This window comes from Lottia gigantea (assembly GCF_000327385.1).
Source record: "Lottia gigantea unplaced genomic scaffold LOTGIsca_6, whole genome shotgun sequence".
NCBI lineage: Eukaryota > Metazoa > Mollusca > Gastropoda > Lottiidae > Lottia > Lottia gigantea.
The window spans coordinates 3,242,542-3,261,800 of record NW_008710049.1 but is presented as its reverse complement, the minus strand read 5'-3'; the positions used below and the strand labels follow the sequence as shown (position 1 = coordinate 3,261,800).

Below are 19,259 nucleotides of genomic sequence, written 5' to 3'. Positions count from 1 at the left end.
TCAATAGTGAGACTGTAAGGCCAGACATTTTTTTTTAACAAAACGAAAAAATTATATATGATTTAAATCCATTGGATTTGTGTTCAGATTTTTTCAACCCATTGTTGTTTGCAAAAAAAAAACAAAAATTCCCTCTTTGGGAAAAATCTTGTAAACCAGATAATAACATTTGATCAACCACCAGCTTTATTTTGATTTCATCTCATTTGTTGTTTTGTTCAATATACTGCATCATGCTGACTTGAATACAAACCCATGTTGATTTCTTTCATATGTCAGATTGTCCAATCTCACTGGTCTTGATTGAAGTTCATCTTAGTAGGAGTCACATTCATTACATCTTGTCATTTCAGTTGACAATCAGTCGCTAATCATTCCTACATTAATAGTAGCCTAGTTATAAAGATTTGATTTCCAACAAGATTTGCACCAATATGTCCTTTGTTTTTTTCAGCTAACCACAGACAGTTACCATGTTTCTGTACAATTTGATAACAAATTATCTCAAGATACATATAGGTACCAGCCCTGTACAAGATTGTTATCTAATTTTTGAATCTTTGAAATGGAAGGACATTTTATATTGAAAGTTATGTCCCCTGTCCTGTGGTTCCAGTACTCCTGAGTGTTCACCTAGCAACAACACCACAATACACCAGATGCTTTGTGTTTTTACTGTCTATATACAGTATATACAGTTGGAATAACAACTTGGTTCATTTTGGAGCACTACATTACACTTGTTTAATAATGGTTTAAATATAGATCTCATATACAGTCTGTTTGGCTGTTCTTATTGGGTTAAATTGATAACACTGTTTGCATCGTATCTCATAGAGAAATCATTTCTGCATATAATGCCAAAAGTTTCTGTCACCATTTGATTTTGATTTTTATGAATCCTGGAACAGTTCTTGCACTTGGTCTAGTAATAATGGCAGAGAATGTTTGTCCCTCTACTGCCTTATATACAGTAATATACAGTTTTGTCCATCTACTGTTATTGTTATGGTTGTTTTAAGAATACTGTTATGTAATATTATGAAGTCTCCCACATTAATCTAAATAAATATCTTCTGTAGGGTGGGTAAATGCCATATATTCTTGGTAAAATCTTTTAAAGGCAAATCTGAAATAGAAAATATGATAACCTATTGCTGAAACTGTATCAGAAAATGAGAACATGAAAATATCCATGCATTAACTTGACCTAATCTGTTTTCCCTTGAAATCACCTAGAAATATATCATTTACTCACAATGTAAAAAATAAAGTTTACAGCAACGGAATAAGACTTAGAAAACAAATTAAACTGTATATATAGATACTTACCCTAAAGCATCAGTAACTTTGTGAGTTGATCTATCACCGAGAAACACATGGCAAGCAAACTTCATATCTACTGGATGTTTGGTGATAAAAGCAAAATACCTGAAAAGATAAATCAATATAATCAATATCAACTGATTTGAAATAAGTTCAATTTCTTTCCCTCATAAAGTATTATTACTATCAGTGACTTTGCCACTGGGGCTAAAGGGGGGCAACCGCCTCATAAAATGGTTCCCATCCCCCAATTGTACTCGCACTTTATTTTTAACATATTTAAAATATAATTTTTTTACCTTTATGCCCCAAAATATGTGTCAGGATGCCGCTTAATTGTACCCACAGTCTCGAGAGGCTGTTGCCTGGAGGTTGGTAAGCTATTTGTACCCTAGGTCTTGGAAGGCTGGTGTGGTTATTATTTACTGCTTTTGTAGATATTTATATAATTATGGTGGTCAAATAGATAAATAGTGTAAAAAGGTGAATAAACTTACCTATCATTTCTAGGATGAGTTCCACAGAAAGATATATTTTTCAAAGCAAAGAAATGGGAAAAACTGTCACTTTCATGCTGAAAAAAATATATACATAAAAGTTATCAAAATATAATGGTAAATATTTAGGTTTCTCTGTATGATTTTCAAATCAATGTGCCACCTTGCAGATAACTGCTTTAAAATCTCCTTTTCCAAACCTAGCAGTATGCAGTATGCTAAATTGTCATATACCAACCAACTCACAGACAGTAAAGAGATTTCATAAATAGATGAGGCTTGCTGAGTTTGTAGATTGCTCACTATGAATTTAATAGCCACTGCTAACTATTAGCATGTGTTGATAAATTGAAGTTTTCATGACATTGACATGTTTAACCCTAGCGGCCCGTTTACCAGCCAAACACTAATGCAATATATACCCAAGCGTCCGGTATACCGGCCATTGCTAAGTAACGTCATACAACATCAACGTCATACGCTTTTACTTTTATTACTTGTAGTTCAGGGTATATGACATTATATTTTATTTACACTCAGGGTTCAAACGGTTAAGATCAATTTTAAAGAACTTAATTTATAAAACACAATATTATTAACAAGAAATATTTTGACTTTAAAATAGAGCTTAATTCTATTTATTGCACAGAAAAATAGAAATATCATATTATATTATTTATATTCTATAGGTTCTATTTCAATTTCAACAACATATGAAAGAAATATATATTCCTACCCCCTCTTTACTCTTATCTATCATTCTAATACCATACTGACTGATTTCTAGAGTACAAACAGGTGGTGGGTTGATGGCCAGGTTACATCTTCTAGCTAACGCAACCTAAACATATATCATAATTAGAATATTAATATTTATAATACATATACCATTTTATATACACTGATCAATATTCAATCTATATTTCTTGTTACAAGATCTTACCTTCCTTTCTTGGCTATTGTAAAATTGATTTTTTCAGTAAATGAAGGGAAATTAATTAGAGTTTATGTCGTACTTTGCATATATTATTGGAGGTTTATTGTGTGTAGCTTAAATACACGCTACTGGCTAATTATAATTCTTATTATGACTGCCCAATAGTATCTGTATTGACAACAAAATGAAGGAATAATAAGACAAATGATGAAAATTCCTAACTATTAATCAGTCTTTGATCAGGAATAACTTACCTTATTGACAGCTTGACAGAGAACTTCATCGCCTTTCTGACATTGTACCTCTACAGAACCCAGAAACTGTAGGTTATATTTTCTATATTCACCTTTAATAGATATTAATTTTGTTATTATGGTAGAAATTACGAAATAACATTATAAGAGAACTCACCTAAAGGGATGAAGACAAGTTTCATTAGATTTTCTAATCCAGAAACATAAATCGTGATTTGTTGCCAATAGTATAAATCCAAAAAGAACCTAAAAAAATATATGTTCTGAACACCAGGTTAGGGGTCAATGTCACATGAAAAAACAATTCACCTTCAGAATCGTCCTCTTCTTCTTCTAAGAAAGTTAAATCAGTAGCATACATAGCAGGAAATATACCCTTCTGACCTGTACGCAGGTTGATACCTGTAATATTTTATAATACAAATTATCATAATGCAAAAACAAAAAAGTTAAAAAAAAGTAAGTATATGTATACCATACACAAGAGTTAACATTTTTATGAACCCATAACACTATGCTTCTCAGGATTGATCTTGAGGAACTAAAAAATCCCCACTCTTCAGTGATGTGATATGAAGTCAATGGTGATTACATTGCTCTGTAGGATTATTTAAATTGCGCTCTGCTTTCTGATCATTGTAGAGATGACAGCCCTCTAGTCTGTAGTATTTCTGTATATCTCAGATCACCGTTGGTAGTTTGATGATGTTTGTCTTGATTGTCCTGTTGAGTCAAATGGTTGAGCCCCTCCTTGACAAATTTCCGCCCCTCCCCCCAGAACACCTTAAACTAGCCAGGGATCTGAAAAAATAATAAGGTTCAAGACACATAAGAAATACTATTCAAACTGACCCTACCTTCACACCATAAGTCATCTGATTCTGTTATAACATGTATAGGATCACCTATTTCTACCAACATCTCATCTTCATGTCGTGTTATAAATCGATGCATACCACGGTGAGTAACCTCTAAATCATGTTCTTCTAGACATATATAACTAGACGATGTAGAACTTCGCTTATAACCTGGGAAGAAAAATATGCACAACAATTAACTAGAAATACTTCATCAAGAGTAAGCATCTTTCTACAAAAATTTTGATTTTCAATATTAGGATTGTTGATTTGATTGCATGTTACTGGATATCTCAATGAAGAGGATTCAACAAAAAGATCATGTTTTGAAAATTGTTGAAAATAAATTGGTAATACATCTTAATGTACGAGTTAAAATATAAAAATTATCTATATCAACAACAATGTTTAGAGAGAAAATAAATCTATATGAAATATGTTATTTTATATAATTAATGATATTACACTGTCTATAAAACACCTGAGCACTTGAGAAAAAGATTATTAAACAAAAATAATAACATATAATAAAAAATAAAATTAATATAAGATTATATCGAGAATGAAAATATAAAAAAAAACAAATATTTCAAAACTTGAATTAAAGGACAGGAAAGGAGTGAAATGGCCTTGTACACTCAATTGAAAATGAATCCCGTGTGGTGAAAATTTTTCTTTTAAGAGAAACAACCTTTTAGAATGAACATAGAATTCAAATTTTCAAACTTGGTTATTACAAGAAGAGAATATTATATTCATCTTTAGACCTACCCATTGCCATAATTATACAACAGTAATTCAGTATAATCCGAGATTCTGTTGTTTTGTTATGGCACTGGGTGGGTTCAAAGATGAATATGATATACTCTTATTGGCCTAGTTTGAAAATCTAAATTTTATGTTCATTCTAATATTGTAAGTAAAAATATGTCTTACTATTATCATCAGAACCTTTTCTTCCTCTACCACTACTGTAAGATATAACAGAGGGATGTTGAGATCTTGTATCATCATCATCTATATTAAAATCACTATCAGTAGAATTACTACCAGTACGAGATCTATTACTACGTGGTGTTGTATTACTACTACGATTTGCTCTATCAAATAAATGACCTGCATGACGTCTTAAAAACGCATCTTCCGAATTCTCATCAAAGACATCGTCAGTGTCATCATTCTCTAGTTTGGTTATCAACACATCTCCTAATTCTTCAGCTAAACTCTTCTTATTTACAGCAGCGAGACCTAAATAATATAATTTCTTATCATAACATTGGAACTCAGTAAGTAATGAGTTGGATTGTTGTCTGGTATACCATTAGCTTCCGTCGGTTTGAATCTTCCTCAAGGTAGGAAGAAATTCTGATCCCACATTCAGTGCTTTATTTAATAATAAATAATTCAAGTGAATCTTTCATACGTCGAAAATCTAGACAGCACATAATATTAATCTCTCATAGTCTACATGTCCAATAGCAGTTAAAAGATATAAGTTATAAAGTATATTAAAAGACGATACCATGATGTTTTTTTGGTATTTCTGGAAGCTTTCTTGGGCGTCTGGGTTTATTTTCTTTTAATGTAATATCTACAGGTGATAGTCTATTGTCTAATTGTTTCTCATTCCATTCATTCTTTGTACAAATCTACAATAGAACAGAATATAGCTAAATATTACATCAAAGCTTTTATGTTACAAAAAATATAACAAAGAACAAAGTCCTTATTTACATGAGATTCTAAGACTTAATTGACAACCAATTTTCAGCTTTGAAAGTACAAGATAATAAGCTTGAAAGTACAAGATAATAAGCTTGAAAGTACAAGATAATAAGCCATTGTCTAATATAATATATAAGGTACAATGGTATAAGGCCAGACTTTTTCAAAGAATAAAAGGCATCAGTTACAAGGAGAAAGCCTATTAGAATTTATAGAAACTTTTCCAATTAAAACAAACATTGTGGTCCAACCACTTCTACTCAATGAGAGATTAAAACTGTCTAATTATAATTGCAACAACACTTTTAAAAAAAAATCTTCCTCCATAACATAGGAAAAAACTCACCAATTCTTTACTGAGGTAATTTTTCTCTACAATATTATTATTAATACTATTAGTAGACTTGGTATAGGGAGTTCTTTCTTTCAAAGCATGTTCTAAAAATCTCAACGCATCATCATTTTCACATGCCATATCTTTCTTATTTGAATCATTGGCGATAATCTTCGATGATTTGGTATATTCTTTGTTTTTGTCATTTTTATTGGTGATATCGCTGGAAGTTTTAATCCAATTGTTGTAGGTGTCTGATAAGAAATCAGTGATACGTAGATCTTTCTCGCTGAGTTCACCGGGCTCATTAATATCACCTAATGTATCTGGGCTTATATCATGTATCAATCTAAAATACAAAGTTCAATAAATGAAATCCTTGCTGAAAAATCTTACAAAATGAAAAGATGCAGGTTAAAACTAAGAGCTCTAGGTGTCAGAGAAAGAATTTTGGATTCAACCAACATACAATATTTAAGCTTATAACATCATGTGGCAAAGAATCTATGAAAATACACATACAGATATTTAAGATTTTGCTATAGAACTTCATGTTAATAGATCTTCAGTTTCTAGATATATCACTGTTCCACAACAGATAAATTATTAATGTAGAAGAAATATTCAGACAATTATCCAAAACTTAATGAAGATCATTTCATTAATAATTAATATTTGATTTAGCCCTGTCTAACTCTGCTAATTCTAGTGACAGATGCAAACTTAAAGTCAATCAATCAGCCAGGACTGCAGAAATTCTAATTTCAAAATAAGAAATATTATTTTTCCAATTTTGCAATTAAGCAAGACAACCATATTGATTATGTGATGAAAGGAGCAGACTTTATTTAATTCCTTTTCTTAAGTTTAATGATTTTCTATTGCTTTGAATAGGAATTATTCTTCAAATGTAGATATATATATTTCATTTTACACATCTACATTTAGCCTGATTTCTTTTTGAATTTGACATAATTTATTTAAATGAATATGTGAGAACAAAGGATATAAAAATACCTTTCACTTTAAATATTGACTTATCTACTTAAATTTCGATTCATTTCAAGAGAAGAAAAATCCATAAAATTTAACGAATTGAAAATGTCAAAGCATCAAGAATTCTGGGAGTTTAAATTAAGACCAAGTCACAAGACATCTTGAAAATCTAAAGCTCATTACATAAGCTGTCAAAATAGAAGCCTTTATCAACTCAATTCCAGAAAAACTCAATTAATGTTAACAGTTATTGAATAATAGTCTCCCTGCTTGTTTAGATTCACACTGCTTGTCCAAACCTCACGAGACCTATAAAATAAATTACTAAACAGAATATATTGGCCAATATCTTTGTTAATAGCTTCCATTTTACGTAGAAAGTTCTAAAAATGGATATGATAATGACCACCAACTCCAGACCAGTCCTGATAGCAAATGTCAATCAGTCTCCCTAGAAAAACACACCCTCTTTTAATGAAACTGTCAAGTCTTAACAATCCTGAAATCAAAGTGAACTTTTATTTTGACCATTGCCCTAGTAAGATAAAGGCCTTAAGATATAGGTTACCATATTCCTGGGACATATAAAACATCCTATCACATGATACCAAGCTTTTACACAAATATAACAAAATATAACAAAATACTGACTCACCTGAATGTTATATCCGGACAAAGTGGTCTTTGAACTTTCATCATTTTACTTTCCTTATGGAATCCAAGGATTGAAATAGGTTTAAATTACAGAAAATGTGGACATATTTAAATATTTTCTACAGTTCCAGAAGCCATTTTGTCTGTAGTGTGTTCAATGAATGAAAAGTAATAAATTATGTGAAACAGTGTGTAGGTAGCAGAGTGGAGGAATCCTTATAAAATAATCAATATAGAAGAGTTCATTTTACTGGATAGAATTGCTACAACTGATAACCTAATGACAATTATAGTATTCACATATACATATAGTTTATAGCATTGGATTGCAATAGTCAAATGATATTGATCAATAAAAAACCAAAAGGGATGAAGGGGGTGTGTGGGGGTGGGGGTGTTGGGCTAGTAAAGATAAAAGGATGCATTAGCCTAGTTTGGATTTCTTAATATATGAACACAATTTTATGGATAACAATTACTTTAATAAATAACTTGCGACGTTTCGATAATGATACTTTCATCTTTATCACGCATGGCTTATAAAATTGTGTTCATATATTCATACCTCAATTACTAAATGCCACTTAAGAAAGTTCGGATTTCTTCTTAAGAATAGCATTCACAGTTTATAGCATTGGGAGTAAAGGTTGTCACTGTGTATTAATGACAAAGTTACAAAAGCACATTCACAGGACCTATATTGTATTGGACTGCAATCCAGAATAAACATAAGGCAAACTGTGACAATAAAGGGAAGGAAAGAGGAGATGAAAAGATTCATGGGGGTGGAGGTGAGGATAGTGGATACAATTGCAAGAACATTAGCACTAACTTACAGCCTCAGATTCCAAAACGGAGCTCACTTTAAGCATATAGCGATCAATAAACATGAAAGTTGACACAATAAAATTAAATGTTTTGTGAAACAAAGACTGAAATGTTGAACTGTTTCAAAGCAGCACAAAATAAAAACATTGTTTTCAATAGAATGGACAGGAATGAGAAAAAGATTCACATTCAAACTTCTGTCTGATATTTTACTGGGAACAAGGTCTTTTTTTTTTTATCTTATCATATGGTTATTTAAAAACTGGTTGGGTGGGAAAGCTGTTTAAATAAAGATTGGTCTAAAAAAAAAGTTTTTTTCTTGGTTTTTAAGCTATTTAGAGGAATAATATATGACCATCATGGTGAGTTCTTTGTGTTCAAACCTTACAATGAAAAGATAATAATGCTATTAAAATCTGATGATGATGGCATTATTTGGACAGTCTAAAGATATCATGTTGCTATGATTTAGACAAGCCTATGGTTTATTAGCCTCTGATGCCAAGACATCTCCTGACTATGACATGGATATTTTTCATCACAGCTCTGCATAGACAAAGAGGGACTGGATAATAGAGGCTTCCTGTTTATTATACATTGTATGTAATCTGTGTCTCTCATGGGATTAGATTGAATAGTGATACAGATCTGGAGAAGGCTTCAATATCAACAGACCATCTGGGATGCTTTATTCAAGTTAGCAGAATTTAATACTAAAAATAGTAAAAGAGATAATTCTATAAATAAAGAGAAAGTAAAGCTGTAATAAGTGTTAGATTGTCTAATAACAGAAAATAGAACATGTCTCTGGTATAATAGAAATGGATAATAGACAATTCTATCAGTGATAATCCTGTCTAGATATTATTCATCACAACAAGACTTAATCTAAGTGTGACTGATGGATTATCAATTTTCTATAATATTATAGTCTAATAAATGTTACACAAAGACTGATTCTTTTAAGACATCAATATGAATCATAATATACGAGTGAAAACGCTAATTCGAACACAATATTTTGGTGAAATTATCAGATCATCACTATAAACCATTAGGGATCATCTTTATAATTACATTGACCCACAAAATAAAAATCTAAAGAATTGTTGCCTGTATAGTGAGCACAAGACAATTGTGAACAGACACAGTGACGGGGCAATAACTATACCCAGAACCCCCTTTGCCTTATTTTCAACTTTGAACTTATATTGGGCTACGACCCTGACCATGTTATGGAGACAGAACTGGAAAAACCTCTGTGTTTTAGTTCTGACAAAGGCCACATCCCTGCCAACCCAAGAAATTTGGCTTCATGAGCTAGGTTCATAAGCCACTACCCTATTCCTTAAGACGATTGAATGCCTTAAGATTTGGACATATACAGACAATAAAATAAAAATATAACATGTTGCAGGTAATTTATTGCTTTAAAAACTCAGTAATGTAAACAATGGTTAAAGATATTCATGCACATCTAGATCTGGGTTAATACTTCAACATGAGCAGTCCATGTAACTTGGTTGTTTCAATATTCATTAATACAATTCAAGTCTAGTTTGTACAGTTTCTATGACTATTCATTCTAACTTAAGTTTTTAAATTTGGCCAATATGAGACTTTGTTGATCAGTGGACTTAAATGGTGTCATAACTATACAACAGAATCCCTCTAAATTCCAATAAAGCCATAAAACTAAGTAATAATTCATTAAACTAAGTAATTTCAGAATGGCTTAGAAGCATATTTCAAGAATTATTTAGTTTAATGAATACATATATATATATATATATTCTATTTTATTCTTTAGTCATGGCACCTGGTAAGTCCAACTGATGAATATATACACTTGTTTACCAAGATTGAAACTTCAAATTTTATGTCCAGTCTGAGAGATAGTATTCCTTTAAAATATAGTGAAATATTTGTGTTCATGTTTTAACCTTGGTGTGGATGTGAATGAAACTCTTGGCTCGCCTATACTCGCTCGACTTTATTGGGTCAATAGAAATTCAACAACAATCATAACAAGAATAGGTCAATATTAATTCCTATATTGCTCCCAATTATTACAATATAACAACCATTTCAAGTCAGGTAAGTTTATTTCTTGGGCATTGACCAGGTATAATAATTTTATCATTGAGTGTAAAGAGATTTTCTAAACTTTGTATGTGTATCAAAGACACTGATAGCATCGATTTGCACCATTTTAATTAGGCTTTTTATGACATCACGATCACCAAGGGTCTTAAATATCAGTAGTTTTTGCGGTAGTGACGTCATGAAATGCTAGAAACATCTGACTAAAAATCTTTGCTATCAGAGTCCCAGATACACATGAAAATTTAGAAAACCTCTTCACAATCCCTTTAATATGGTAGTTAATATTTGTATAATTTCTAATGTAAAATATTCTAGGGTATATTATAGAAGCCAATGATTTTAAAGTAACTATATATTGAATACAAATTCAATTTTTGAATAAATTAATCTTAAAATTCCAAATGCTTTACTGTTGAGTTATCATTTATATCTGTGAACTTAAAAATTGGAAAGGAACATAGCCATCTAAACCATATTATGGTACTTAGTTAAAACTGATCACTTAGGAACATGGACAACTCTTGCTCTCTTATCACAGAAACATATTTCAAAAACTCACCTGGCAAAAGGCTCATTCGAAGTTGAAAAAGTATGTAGACACTATCATTTAGGTTTGCGTAAAATATACCCACATTGTATTTTGTGTTTTTTTCTACTTTGAGCTGATTTCCATAAGTGAATAAAATACATACATGTTTTTCTATCTAAAGTTATAAGGTAAAAATATTTAAAAAAGAAAATTTTGGTCGTGCAGTGTCCTCTCCTACAAGTATTACAGCTCAGCTGTTTGCTATTTAAGGGTTTACATTTATAACTATAGGGGAAATATAAGGACGAAGCAAAAAGACTCAAAGGTAGTTGAAGACCACTGCACAGTGAATCTCATAGAATAGGACGACTAAATAAAGTGTAGGTTAGGTTGTAATTCTTAAAATTACAGAATTGATGATCCTGTCTGACATAACCATCTAATCTATCTGCTTCATTCACTAATTTGTGAAAATCTTTAGCAACTGAAGCCTGAAAAAGAAATTAAATCAAGATAATAAACCAAAATAGTAAAAATATGTACATTAAAATTTGACAAATTATTCATGTAAATAGAGAAAGACATCAAACTGATTCTATACACTCTAAATTTTGATATTCTAAAATTGAAATATCTTACCCGGTTAGCAAATACAGTCATCAGAAATTTTCTTGGGCAAAAAATATTCAGTACTTTCTTAATCAGCTCATCATATGACTCCTATAAAATAATATTACTATTCATCAGTTCAATATAAAATACCATTGCTTTATGACTATCTACATTATAAATAATGTATGAGTTCTCGAAACAATGTTGTCTTCAGAAGTACTAGAACTGAACGAAAATTACATAATCACTTCAAATATACCTCAAACTAGAAATTTCTATATATGGCGTGGTTCTCAAGAAAAGACAAATCTTCATTTTAACTTTCACATGCGGATAATTCTGGACACTGATTGATTTAACTGCTCAAATTTTGATGATGAGTTTTATCAGATGCATGGGTATATATCATGTAACAATGTAGTAAATAAAGTGGGTGCTTGTGTTGAAAGGGTTAAAAAAAAAAGAAGAGTTTTACAATCTACATTTCAAAGGTTTAAGGGTATGACAAACATGTACATAGTCAATAAACTACAAGGTATGCCTCAACACACAAACTGCCACCAGTCTTGACAAACATGTCAGCTTACTGACTATTCGAAGATTGGTCCTTTGATCCTACACAGCAGGAGCGAAAATATACCGATATAACACATCTCTTACTTACCCTTGGTACGTTACTCTCAAAACTAACATAGCTACAGTGACTCTCTGGTGTTACATGGATAGTGAAGTAATAACCCTAAAAATAATAAAGAAATTGTTTAATATTCATACAAAAGATTAAAACAATGCAAGGTTTCTAAGTATACATGTATATTATGGAATATTACCACCAAAGTTTTATGAGCCTCTTGCGTTACCTCTGGGAAGTGAAAAGTTTCCTCTTTAGAATTGATAATTTCAACTTGTAAAGTACTATTTGGCATATTTTCCTAACTACATACGTTGTTTCAAATTATTTCTGAATTAATGTGTAAACAAAAAGAATCCATGTAAGACATTTCATATGAACAAAAAAGTTGAAAAAGATATATTTAAAGAAAGAATAAATGTACAGTTTATACTTACATCAGGTAATAAACCATTCATAGAATAACCACATGGTTCAAATAAAACATCATCTATCTTAGCTCCTGGTATAATATTACAAATACCAGATTTCTACAATAAATAGTTGAGCAATTTCAGATAGTCTCACTTGGTACAACAAACACTTTAAAAACCAACCAATTTGCACAAAAATTAAAAAACTGTTCAAGTATTAAAATGTACAGTGGTGTAACCTATTTTCGTGGATATAAGGATTCAACACTGAATTTCGTCAAAGTTAAAAAGACGAAAAAAATTTTTTATGTCTTAGATGTTTCCTCAGATATTCTACAAAATAATAGAAATTGGTTTATTTCGATTTTCTTTATGAATCCTTCACTTTGACCCATATTTCATGAGCAACCAACTCGGCAACGGCGGCAGAATGCCTCACCTATTTTCGTGTACAATGTTTGATCTATAAATAAGTCTAGAAAAACACGTTGTATGGATACCGGGTGGTATAATTAACTTCTCTTAGTATTTATCTTTAATATCAATTCATTATAACTAGTGTCAATTCCTTCAAAGAACCACGATTTAAAAAAAAAATAGTGCCTGACAAAATAAGATAGCGTGATTTATTGCTAAAAGTCACTGAAACAACATAAGAATACTGTCCACTTTGTGTTCCATAGAAATTTTCTGCTGACACGGAATCCGCTAGTTGATCACGTGACTTCATTCGTTGGAATATAATCTAGCAGACGATTACCGCTTGGGATCATAAGGAAATTCGGCCGATAAAAAATGGTATCGTTTGGTAATAAGTGAAATCCGCCATTTTGTATTTGTCTAAGTATACATTATTACATTTTACCTTGCTTGAAACTACCGAATTCATTCTAATAGCTGATATTGTAGAGAAAACCCATGTTTATTAAAACAAACTAATGCTGAGGTCGCGCAAGGTCGCTCATGTAAATTATTAATCCTTTCCGGAAATCCACGAATAATAGGTTTCCACGAAATTAGGTTACTTGACTGTATATATACATAATACATGATTAATGAGAATCTATAGTCAGTATTTCTGCTTTCAAGAAGGGTCAGAAATATAATCTTTTTAAAATATAGGGAAAGCAAAAATGCAAAATGGAAAATATTGAAAATTACTTGTACCTTAGTAGCATCAGCTCCACTTTCACTGAATTCTTTAGTAAAAATCTTCATTCTATTATCACACATATCCCACATCAATAAGTGAACATCAGTTAAGGGAAATAACAATTTCGTAGTTTAGCGATTGATGAATTTTGAACTTTCAGGATTCACGGAATCAATATTGGATAGAGTTCAGAATCCATTCCATGTCTGCCGAAAAAATAGTAGGTGCAGACAGAATTCGGAGGAGATGGCGGAGAAGGAAATAGATTCAAAAATTTTAAATATAACAAACCATTCCTTCGGACAGAATAGAAACAGATGGAACCCATTCAGAAGTCTCCACCCTTCTAATTATTATTACTTGTCTCTTGAATGAGAAAGTTTTTATCAAATGCCAAGAGAATGTTTTTATACAGATATTATGTTTTAAAAGGATATTTCAAAAGTTTGATCGGGTTGAGTTACACCATGTTTATCTAGTGTATACAGATACCTGGAAAATACAATATTATACAGATCTAATTTGAACATTTTAAACTACCACTTATTGCCTTCTTTATTTTTTGAATGACACTCAAATGTACATAAATATCCTCGAATACAACTCTCTAACCTTCTGGAAAGATATCAGAGGTTTCTCATCTTTAAAGTAATTGCCTTGCAGAAATCCCTATACTCAAAACTGACTGAACCAATCCAAAGGTCTGATGATGAAAGAAATAAAATACACCAAAAAGAATTAAAATTAGATTGTTAGTTCATTGAAGACATCAACAACTTCAAATTATATAAAAGTTCATTGAAAGTTCAATTGAAAGAAAGTATTTCATATCAGATTTAATAGTCAACCAAATTTGTTGACTCAATGCAATGTTAAAATGTTAAAGTTCCATACAACCTGGAACTTCAAGAGGAAAAACTTGCTTACCAGCAATCTTTGTTCATCCGTCCTAAAGTATAGGCTGCACCATCTGAAAATATAGTCATATTTTCAGATTTCTAATATTCTTTCTTATGATAATACTTGTATAGTATATATAGCTATTGTAACTTCTGTGAGCCTATAATATCCCCTGGTTCTGAGATAGGGTCAACTTGCTATAGTTTGTTACATGACTCTATGGTTGAGTCACCGTTAGGAAGGGAATTCTTTCTTTCTGCTAGAAATGGTTTATCTCGTAATAGAATCGCTCTTCTGGGTCAGGGAATTCAAGTTTCTTAACCTATGTAATTCTAAGCCAAGGCTGACTTTTCATCAATGTTCGTATATTTCATATATGGTCAAAGTTATTTATTTGCTTTGAATTCATCTATTCAATTTGTTTTTTGCTTTACTGGTTATAGGTAAAATATTTTATAATTTGTACTGTTTCCTAATCAGTCCTTAATAGTACTTGTCAAAAAATATCAGTTTGAACTTAGCAATATTAAAAATAGGTCATAGCTATTGTGTAAAAATCTGGTTATTTTGGAAAAACAGTCAAGCATGACCCAATGTTAATACTTATCACAAGTTTGTATAGTCTAACAATAATTTATTATTATGACATGACCTAATTGTCCCAATTTCTTGTTTATATATTTTACGTAAGGCCAGACCAATTTATTGTCTTGTTTGGACAAGACTAAATTTGTGTGAAGAATGGGAGAAAAAAAAAACAACTAACAAAATAACACATTTTATTAATAATCTTTTGATGGTAATTTCTGTTGTGAATTTTTGTCATTGGGAATAGAGTATGTTTTTTTTTTTCAATTTCTAGAAAATTGGAGAAGGAGGAACCGTAAAACAAGGACATAAATTGGCCTAAGGTAGTTTGACAATAAATCTATCACGATCTGACATGATTTCTAACAAAGAATATCTTACCTCGAAACTGTTTATCTAGATGACCGACCTATAAAATAAGTTATATATTATTAAAGGACGGCTTTTATTATTTTCAAAATGTTTATTTTAACATGAACGGGATGTTGAATGGGGTAGGGTCCTGTCATTTCTGACGGAACTGTAATACACAACTATGATCTTCAGGCATCAATCTAACAATAAACTATATATCGGAAACTATAATTATGTCAAATGAGACATTAATTAAAAGAGCTGGATAACCTAACAATCAAGAAGCAATAAGAAACACATATTAATTGTCAAAAAATAAGCATACCTCATCAACAAAATTTTGATGGACTCCAATCTGCAGTTCAGGACGAGAAAAATTCTTTCTTGAGTAGAATATATCCTGAAAGTATGAAATTAAAAAATTACTCTATATGGCATTAAAAAGCTCAGCATCATTCGACAACTATATTAAAAAAATCTGTTTTACTTTCAATAGGCACTTAAATTTGAACATACTTTTATACATGTGTACTCAAGTTAATATTAGTATCACATAATTATATTTTTGGTAGTACAAATGCTAGATTTGAAAAGTATTATCAGATCTTACCAGTATCTCTCTAATACCACATTGGGAATCAACTAGTTGTATTAAAGGTTTAATGGTCTGTAGAAGTGTTGTTGTACCACATGTTTTTAATATAAATTTATCTTTAGTCACAAACATACTACTCTCACTGTAAAGAAAATGAAATGAAATGGAGTTCTACGTCCTACTTTTCTGCGGTCTCACTGCAACACAAAAGTGAAAATAGTTTAAATGTCTTAAAAATGAAAACACTTGATTATTAAAAAACAAGATTTCTAAACTGGATATCATTCCAAACAGGAATATAAGCTTATACATGATACATTTCATTTACTTAGCAAACCAGGCCTGGGGACCAAACTGGTGATTCAATGAGGGATTAACATCACTAATAAATCTATCTTTCTCAGTCTCTGTGTTCCCAGTATCGATTTACACTGGATTCTAGAAAATAAGGCGCTATAAGCTTACCTTTGCAACAGATAGTATGGTAGTCTAAATGTATGTTTTACCATAGGATAGGCATAAGCATGGTAATGTTAGATTTATATCTAAGTAATATAGAATTATTTTCAGATAATTTCATAGACTAGTATAACTTACCTCAGAACATAAGCATCCATATCTTCATTCTTACAGTAGCTGATTATTTCACATTTGGCCAGTTTCAACAATTCTTCCCATTCACATCTAATAAGAAAAGTTTAATAAAATTACGGTACCAAACTTTATTACAATTCAACCAAACAATAGTTTAGAGAATGAGAATTGATACTGACAATAATGTCTACTTAAGGTTTACCTACTGGTACCCATGAAAAGTGAGAAAGATTGAGAATTCTGTCGTTGAAGAATCACCATGTCGCCAAGCATCCTCCAAAACTCCCATTAAAACACATTTTCCTAACAGTCCTGTTAGTTAGGAGATAATAAGTACTGGACTAGGACTAGACCAAAATATATGTCTCTATTCCAGTCTCTGATAAGATATTTAGAAAGTTGTCGACTCATGTAGAGTCATACCTTTAAAATACCCCTACATCATTGCTGTCATGTCTGTGATTTTTAAATCGATTTAACTGATTTTCGTCGGTCATTTAAAACTGTGTGCACACCCAAAAGTTCAAGGTCACAGAGTAAGTTACACTTGGCCTAACAGAGTAGGGAATGTTACATTGATGCCCAACACAGATTTTCAATTTCAGTCATCGTTAAGCCAACGCGTCTTCGACTTATGAGTTGTGGAAAATCCCCATTAAACAGAGCCTAGTTTTTCTGACTCAACTCATGCCAACAATTGTAAAAATATATTTCAGAAGCTGAAATAGAGGCTCATAGTAATAAATATGGTTAGTAATCAATTTCAGAGTTTGTTTCATTTGACGTATTATTTTGCATTGATGATTTCAAGAGGACACTTTGGATAAAGTACGAATTTGTTCGAAAAATAATTTGAAATGATCATCGTAACGGTTACAAAGTCACAAGCTTTCAGACCTTGACACTTCACTCATTCCTTACCTTGGAATAATCCTAAGATCACCGTTTGTTGCATCTGTCTTGAATCCGAACCAAACTTCCAACAGTTTTTCTGTCCCCTCAAAGAAATTCTCTTCCACACTTGCCATGTTGAACGGCACCGGAAGTGATGAACAAATCGACCAACAGCCAAATCGTCTAAAATGAGTCTGATTTTGTTATTTTTAACTGTGAAAAAAATTAAAGGAGAACGAATATGCTTGGGTAGTACTCATTCAGACTAGAATAGGAAATTTACTGAGTCTGCAGAGTAGGCTTAGCCCTATTCTTCATTTAAAGCAGTCTGCATGCTGTCAGAGAATGCTGTTCAGTGTTCAAATCAAAATATATCCATCACTCCGTCAATGATGTTGCCACTCACGTCACTGTCAGTGATGCCGTCATAACGCCAATGATACAAATACGAAATCATAACGGAATTCTTAGGAGTAGGCTACGTCGATGCTTGGAGGACTCCAAGGTCGATGCTACCTATCTTACGTAAGATAGAGACGCATCGTAAAAAAAAAAAGGCTAGGCCTACCGTAACCAAACTTTCCTTAGGCTTAAAATATATTCTAATCTAAGGCCTAGTTAATTTTGAGAAGAAAAAAAACCCTCTTACCCTGTTTTGCTTATGTAAGCCAAGGCCTGGAATTTTTTTATTTAGAATTATTGAAATCAATCCCAGCTCTTCCTAGGTTGTACAGTAGGCCTAAATGCCAATGGATGGTCTTAAATATTGATTTATATCACAGCACTCCAATCCACAAGACAAGTTGGTATCCTGTTGTAGGCCCTATGTACAGGATTCATGTGATACATAAATGTTAGAATTTATAGGCTACAGGTCTGTCACAGCTGTATAGACCTATAATTATAGTCCTATATAATGACAAAAACTCATCCCATATGATATTTAGAGGATAACAAATTAAATCTAGTCAAATACCTTCCCACAAAAACAAGTCTATTTGAGAATGCTGTTATGTGAACCAATGTAATTTGTAATATGAAACTATTTGGGAATGTCATATTGTTTGTCAGGAAAATGTCAAATGAAAAACAAAATTATATGCAAGGTCAAAGTGCTAAAAGTTGTCAAGCTCAATTTAATATTAAAGCAGCTTCATAAAAGCTTAATTTGTCCAAAGATAGTGTTGGACTGTGCTTTAAAAATCATATGAAGTCAACATTTGCTTGGGCTTTAGTAGGCTATTTCAAACACCCAATTTTGCCTTACCAATAATTCATTAAGATATCCAATAACCAGTGTAAAATCTGAAAATTACTATGCAAAATTAAGATTTTTAAGAATAAATAATAGAAATACACTGTAGATTATCAATTCCTGTAGGCCTACTTTCTTCCCAGTAAAAAAGCAAAATCTTAAAAAAAATCAAAATAAAATAATTTTGAATGGCCTTGGAGATAACCAGTGTCACTCTTGTCGTGGGT

The 19,259-nt window shown here is 31.4% G+C and overlaps 3 protein-coding genes across 3 annotated transcripts; all 3 read right to left on the bottom strand.

Moving 5' to 3' along the window:
- Positions 1-1,056: 1,056 nt before the first annotated feature.
- On the bottom strand, positions 1,057-3,968 carry LOTGIDRAFT_177493 (hypothetical protein; the record flags this gene model as incomplete). Its single annotated transcript, XM_009063936.1, has 7 exons — positions 1,057-1,129; positions 1,333-1,431; positions 1,824-1,900; positions 2,560-2,664; positions 3,015-3,106; positions 3,324-3,416; positions 3,872-3,968. 7 exons carry the CDS (start codon positions 3,966-3,968, stop codon positions 1,057-1,059), a joined length of 636 nt encoding a protein of 211 aa, XP_009062184.1.
- Positions 3,969-4,778: 810 nt separating this feature from the next.
- Positions 4,779-7,625, bottom strand: LOTGIDRAFT_154738 (hypothetical protein; the record flags this gene model as incomplete). The annotated part of the gene is made up of 4 exons (XM_009063935.1): positions 4,779-5,119; positions 5,394-5,520; positions 5,943-6,279; positions 7,582-7,625. The coding sequence occupies 4 exons, from the start codon at positions 7,623-7,625 to the stop codon at positions 4,779-4,781; spliced, it is 849 nt and encodes a 282-aa protein (XP_009062183.1).
- A 3,771-nt stretch (positions 7,626-11,396) lies between these two features.
- LOTGIDRAFT_205808 (hypothetical protein) lies at positions 11,397-18,633 on the bottom strand (the record flags this gene model as incomplete). The annotated part of the gene is made up of 13 exons (XM_009063934.1): positions 18,427-18,633; positions 17,805-17,960; positions 16,887-16,973; positions 16,305-16,431; positions 16,020-16,094; positions 15,722-15,749; positions 14,780-14,822; positions 14,290-14,344; positions 13,867-13,947; positions 12,724-12,816; positions 12,320-12,394; positions 11,627-11,763; positions 11,397-11,469 (listed from the first exon to the last, which is right to left on the bottom strand). The coding sequence occupies exons 2-13, from the start codon at positions 17,909-17,911 to the stop codon at positions 11,397-11,399; spliced, it is 981 nt and encodes a 326-aa protein (XP_009062182.1). The 5' UTR covers positions 17,912-17,960; positions 18,427-18,633.
- Positions 18,634-19,259: the final 626 nt, after the last annotated feature.